General features: G+C 43.8%; 1 protein-coding gene across 1 annotated transcript in view; it reads left to right on the forward strand.

The window, feature by feature from the left end:
* Window positions 1-966: 966 nt before the first annotated feature.
* The window catches only part of LOC117711698 (uncharacterized), a 33,889-nt gene continuing 28,207 nt past the window's right edge, over window positions 967-6,648 (forward strand). Inside the window, exon 1 of the mRNA XM_034507511.2 lies at window positions 967-1,171. Within this exon, the coding sequence (XP_034363402.1) occupies window positions 1,104-1,171 (68 nt within the window). The 5' untranslated portion in view covers window positions 967-1,103. The remainder of the gene's footprint in view (window positions 1,172-6,648) is intronic.

Here is a 6,648-nt window from a genome sequence, read left to right on the forward strand (position 1 = left end):
TCTGTAGAACCTTCTGTCTACTCTTTTGATAATCTACCTTCTTTCTGATTGTCCAGGAAATATTTTCAAAGACTGAGCACATTCCAGGCTATAAAGGGTGTTCCAATGAATGTATTTAAAACCACATAGATTATGATCTCTGATCATAATATGTAGCAAGATTGGAACTGAATTCCAGAGAGAGAGAGAGAGAGAGAGAGAGAGAGAGAGAGAGAGAGAGAAGAGTAGAAACAGGAGGAGGAGGGAGGAAAGAGGAGGAAGAGGAGGAGGAGGAAGAGGAAGAGGAGGAGGAGGAGGAAGAGGAAGAGGAGGAGGAAGAGTAGGAAGGAGGAGGAAGAGGAAGAAGAGGAAGAGGAGGAAGAAGAGGAGGAAAAAGAAGGGGAGAAGGAAGAGAAATGGCTTTCTAAAAGAGAAGGTGTTGAGAGAAGCAGGGAGGGGAGGAAAGAGGAAAGGAGGGGGAGGGACAGGGACCCAACTCTTTACGGGTAAGAAAGGAAACTATAATGAAAATTATGAACAAAGCACATTTGATTTAATTCATGTGGTCATCTCTGGTAGCACAGTGAAAGCTAGGTAGTGGTTTCTGCAGCCAAAGTTTCACATTAACTCTGATAGTTGCTGCTGCTGGCACGGGGACCGTCCCTCCTCTCAGAGCTGGACAGAGTTCTAAGCTAAAGAAAGTGGATCTTTAAAACTTCAGATGCTTCCTAATCAGAAGAATGAAAACAAAAGCAGAGTTGTGTGTTTGTGCCACACCCACTCTTCAGTGGACCAAGGGAAGCACTTCCCTCAAGTGTCATGGGCTATAGAACATGGCAGGGGAAACGTGCAGAGGCTGCACAGAGCTAACATCTGTCCTCTCTCTGTTCTCTAGTGCCCATTCTGTGGAATCCTAGGGATGACATTGCCAGCATCCTCTCCATAACATCACAATGTTAACATTCCAAAGGAGTCCAGAGCCTCAGAGTCAGGATCTAGAATGCCAGAGAAAGCATGGAGAGCAATCTCCACAAATCCTGGGGTTTTGTATAAAGGCAACGGCTAAGAAGGAAGAAAATAGCAAAGCCCCTGCCAACACTGTTGAGTCTGACACCATCTTGAGAATGTCCCATTTCAATAATTGGAAGAGTACCCAAACGAGCCAGAGCTTGGTGTCACATGATAGCATCAGGTAATTGCTCATCTCTCTGCTTTGTGGGGTCAGGGGTGAGCAAAGGATGGGTACCACAGACTTCTTGAGGCAGAAGATTTGGTCAGTCAGCCAACCAGTATTTTAAACACAAAGATGACTCATCAAAAGAATGCTTTTGTTTTGTAAATAGGTATTTGTCTCTCTGTATTAATTTTCTTTCATGCCATTGTATTGAAAATGACTTGGTGAGTAGAAGTGGTATTATGTTGGACAAAAGCTACCTCCTCCACCATATTGACTCCATGGCTCAAAATGAAGGTCCAGGAAAGGACCAACTTTGTGAAAGAACCCAAAACCAGAATCAAAATTTACACAAAACACTCACACATTTCCTAAGAAGATGAAATTCATTATAATTGTGTTTTAGATAAGGTTTCTTTATGTAGTTTTGTCTGGCCTAAAACTCATGATGTAGAACAGACAGGCCTAGAACTAACAGATTCTCTCCCCTCTGCCTCATAAACACTGGGACTAAACGCATGTACCATACTACCTGGCTCATTCATTCTTTATAAAGTCTCTCTTCCTCTGGAGCCTCCATCTATCCTAATGGTGAAGATTGGAAATTGTCAATGGAAGTTTAGTTATGATGCCCCTGTTACATCATAACAGGTCACTTACATAAACTCAAACTTCACTGAGAAAATAGCTACTAAATTCAAAGAACGAAACTTTCCCTCTCAGAAGTCCCTTTGCCCATTCCTCTTTTCTAAACACAGGCAGAGATAAAAACAACTAAAGGAGGTTTCCAGAGACTGGGGAAAGGAACTAGAGAGCATTGCTCTGCAGGGAAGGAGGAAGAGCAATTCTGGATAGATACAACTAGTCACTGAGAAAAGACTGCAAGCTCCCCCACTCTACCAGGTGAAGGAGAAAGTAGAAATGTCTTGTTCCAATGGTCCTTGGAGCCTTTGGTGTCCCTGGCTAAAGACTGCCATTGTCCCTAAGCATCTGACTAGTGTTTGCTGGACTTTAGCTGATCTTGTTGATCTCTGTGGAATACCATGCTGTCATCTGCTGCTGAAGTCCTGTTGTCTTCACATCGCTCAGACCCTTGTTCTCTGTGCCCTCTTGCTTCCTTGCCCTGGTCCCAACCTGTGCCAAGACTGTTGTCCTCAGCACATTGGTGACCTCTAACGGAGACAGAAGGAGATCAAGACCATGAGGAGCCCTTCTCAACCATGGTGGACATAGTGAGGATGCTAGAAAGGACTGATGCTTCCTCACACCATCTTGGGGGTTCTTGAGTTTTTAATGTATCATCAATCTCTGTCCCAAGTTAAGGATGATGGAGGGAGGAAGCTCATACTCATTCTTCAATGACCAGTTGTACCCTCTCAGAGACTCTCTGCTTCCTGCTTCCTCCCTCCTCCCTCCTCTATCCTCCCTCCTTCCTTGCTAATATTTTCCATATTTTCTTCCTCTTTACCAGAAATTTACATCAGTCATTTTCTCTGCTTGCTCTATACAGTAACATTGATCCTCTAGCATCTAGCTGGACTCCTTACATATTCTTTTTACATACTCTAGATGTTTGGAAAATCATGTTCTTTCTCCATAGAGCCTGAAATGATATCTTGCTGTAGCCTCAAAATACCTTCTTGAGATTTAGAACATTAAATTTGATTCCTTTTTTTTTCACTTCCTACATTGGCCATCCTAATTGTTTCAATGTCTTTGGACATGTCATCACTTCTCATAATAGGATATTTCATGGCATGTGTAATGGAGCACCATTATAATCCCAGTATTGGGAAGCTGCGGTAAATGAGATCATGGGTTCAAAGACAGGCAGGGCTATGAAAAATAGAGGGGAGTGGGGAAGGAAGCGAGAAAAGATATGGAAAGAAAAAGAGAAGGAAAGGGAAATGCGACAGAGAAATCAAGCTAAGATAAATCAAAACAAGATACCATAGAAATATAGGAATACTGCAAGAAACTAATTGACCAGGTAATTATTAGAGCCAGGGCTCAAGGCCTGCTGAACTCAGCAAATGGGCATCACACTCAGCAGAAAGTATACAAAGAAGTATTCTCTTTCTCTCTCTCTCTCTCTCTCTCTCTCTCTCTCTCTCTCTCTCTCTCACTCTCTCTCTCTCTCTCTCTCACACACACACACACATACATACATACATACACACACACACATACACCACATATATACGATGCAAGCACTTCACTTTCACAGAGTATGGCAATCAATACAGAAGCCAAGCAACTGGTCAGAGGGCAGAGGATGAATAACTGTGAAATGATCCATCTGCACAAATAAGTTATCTATAGTGGACCCCCTCCACATGTAGCACAGGGAATATTACATAGGAGTTGACAGAAAGGTGGTAAGAGCCAGAGAGAGACTAGGGAGGACTTCTGAGAAGCCATGCCTTCTGGACACATCAGAGCCATTGTAGCTACTGGCCCATGGCAGCCATGGCTACCAGTATAAGATCTGTACAAGATCAAACCCACCAGTGTTCTAACATAGATGGAATGTGGGGCTCATGAAGTCCCTGCCCTGACTGAGAAGCTTTGGCAGTTGAAGGCTGCTAAGAGAGTTTGCTTAAGGTAACTGGGCTTTGTTGGGTTGCCCATGCTCCAGTAGGTGGACCAACACCCATGCACACAAGGCCAGTAGGGATTGGACTCAGTGGCCCCTGAAGAGCAGTCATGAAGTCGGAAATAAGTGTGGTAGGACATCTGTGTTGAGTTGGAGGGGAGAATAGCGGAATTGATATGAACGAAACACATTGTGAACACATGAAATCATCAAAGACTCAATTTTAAAACAGGGACAAACACTTGGTATATCACTTGCATGCCAACTCTGCACACTTAGTCATCCCGATACAATGAAAATTATTGTTATGCTGAGCTGTTTAGGTGATGAGGGCACAGAAAATAAGCCCGCCCATGTGCAAGACCTATTCATTTTTCCCTCTGAAGCCTTTCAATCCAAAGCTGTTTGAACCTATGCTTGCAGAATTCTTGAATGTGGAGAGAATTTTTTGAGGTCTAGACTATGCATTAGAATGAACCTACAGAAGTCAGCAAATAGCAGCTCTGTATACTTAGTCACTATTGTGAAACTCAAGAGAATCTGTGTATTTGGTGTGTGCATGAATGCATCGCATATAGGTATGTTGTGTATATATGTGTACAACTTTATTTCTGTGTCAACATGCAGGAAGATGCATGCACACACATGTGCATGTGGAGGCCAAAAGCAATGTCAGGTGTCTCCTTTTGTATTTTAATGCCCCACCTTATTTTATAAGACAGAGTTCTTCACTGAACCCTGTATCAAATCTACTGAGGGTGGGTTGGCCAGTGAGCTCTGGGGATCCACTTGTCTCCATCTGTAGGGTTACAAGAATGACCCAAATTCAGATCCCCGTGCCTCATGGCAACTGCACCATCTCTACAGCCCCAGGGAACATTCTTAATTCCTCATTGCCTTACCCCACTGAACCATCAGGAAATCTTTCAGAAACTACTTCCAAACTCATCAAGTCATCAGTACCTTCCTTTGTGTTGCCTAAACTATGCAGCCATGGTGGGCCACCTCCTCTGAGAGACTATATGCCCTTCTCCCCACGTCTCCAAGAACTCATGATAACTCTGTTATTAGGAAGATTACTTTGATACCCACCACTTAGCAAGGCTTTTTGGTGCCCCTTAGCAAGAGTGGCTACTCTCTGTCCCTCCTGGCAAATCCGTTCATGTTGGTGAAACTTTATCTTCATAAGATCCTTCTGGTGATAACATCACCATCCCCAGGTAACAGGTAGGGCAGCTGAGGCTAGAAAACTCAGGAGCCAAGGAGATGACAATGGAATATACCTATGAACTAGTTAGTCTAAGACTGAAACCAAATGGTCTGAGCCAAGCTTGGAGCTGGAGAAGAAAGAGAAACCTGGGGAAAGATGGCCTTCAAAGTCGTGGCTGAGCATGGCCACATGAGATGGGTGTGTGGCTCAGTCTTGGTTTTAACAGTCTACACTGAATAGGAAAGGGCTCATTTTGGCTACTGAAGTTTCTCTCTCTCTCTCTCTCTCTCTCTCTCTCTCTCTCTGTGTGTGTGTGTGTGTGTGTGTGTGTGCACGACAATTGCATCTTCATGTGTTTGTGTACCTTTGGAGGCCAAAGGGAAATCTCTAGTATCATTTTTCAGGTACCATCCACCTTGATTTATAAAACACTAGCCTGGAACTTGCCAAGTAGGATAGGGTGGCTGAGCAGTGAACTTCGGGGATCAAACCTGGGTTGTCTCTGGCTTGCAAGGCAAGCACTTCACCAACTAAGTTATCTCCCTTCCCTATCCCCATATAACAGCTCTCCAAAGGAGTCGATGATAGGCCTCAAACTCAGGATACTCCTGCCTCACCCTCCTGACTCTCCTGGGTGTTGGTATCACAAGCATGCTTCATCCATGCCTGTAATATACCCACCTGTCCATGCCCATCCATCCCTAATTGTTTAATTTTAATTGTTTAATTCAATTTGAAAGTTGAATGAGTGCAATTTGCCAGGAGTGTCCATTGCTGACTACATCAGAGAAACCCCTCCATCACTTCAACAACCTCCACTCGTGACTCCAGGGATACCAATAGCCCTTCCAGGGTTCCGAAGCCAGAATGTATTTCCCTTCAAACTGGCAGCCATGTTTGCAAGCTCAATTATTATAATATGACGGACAGAGAGGCTTGGTGCTTCCCAGCATGAATTAAGTAGTGTGCTAAACGCTTTCCATGAGTTATAGCGATCACCCTTTTCCAACATCCCTGCAATCAATCTGCATATCTATAATTATTCACACTTTGCTGATGACAACACAGGGTTTAAAGACATGGAGTCACAAGCCTAAAGTTACAAAGCAGAGAAGAGCAGAGCTAAGCACTGAACGCAGGCTTCTCTCTCACTCCAAAACCTAAGTGTATTATACCAATCACGGATAGCTGGGCCCTACACAGCACCGAGATTCTAGATGCGCAAACCAGAAACCCTTAGCAACAATCCGTTCTTCCAGGTCAGGTGCCTTGCCCTCTGTACGCCTCAAAAATTATGCATTCTGCTCTGTCGACTGCTAACCAAGCATCCAAATATTATGCTTCCTAAAAGTACCACGAACCCTGTCAGCAGAGCAAACAGAAGCAGAGATAAGCAAAGCCGAGCACAGGACAGTGTGTCCTCAGAAGTGGGCAGGCTGGCAGGAGAGCAAACAGGCCGGTGAAATTTAATAGGAAGGCAGCTCTGCTGAATTATGCTACAGATGGCTTTGGGGGCTTTCACCTTTTGTGAAATACTTGGTTTGTGAAGGAAAATTTCACTTTAAAGCGTAGGTTATTTTAAACACTCTGAGCTGTTTGTCCTGAAACGCCGAGAACAATGCTAAATAAGCAGTGCCATCTACGAGTTTCAAGCACTCTCCACATTTTATTTATTACTTTTCATTATTT

Source organism: Arvicanthis niloticus, chromosome 6 (assembly GCF_011762505.2).
Source record: "Arvicanthis niloticus isolate mArvNil1 chromosome 6, mArvNil1.pat.X, whole genome shotgun sequence".
NCBI lineage: Eukaryota > Metazoa > Chordata > Mammalia > Rodentia > Muridae > Arvicanthis > Arvicanthis niloticus.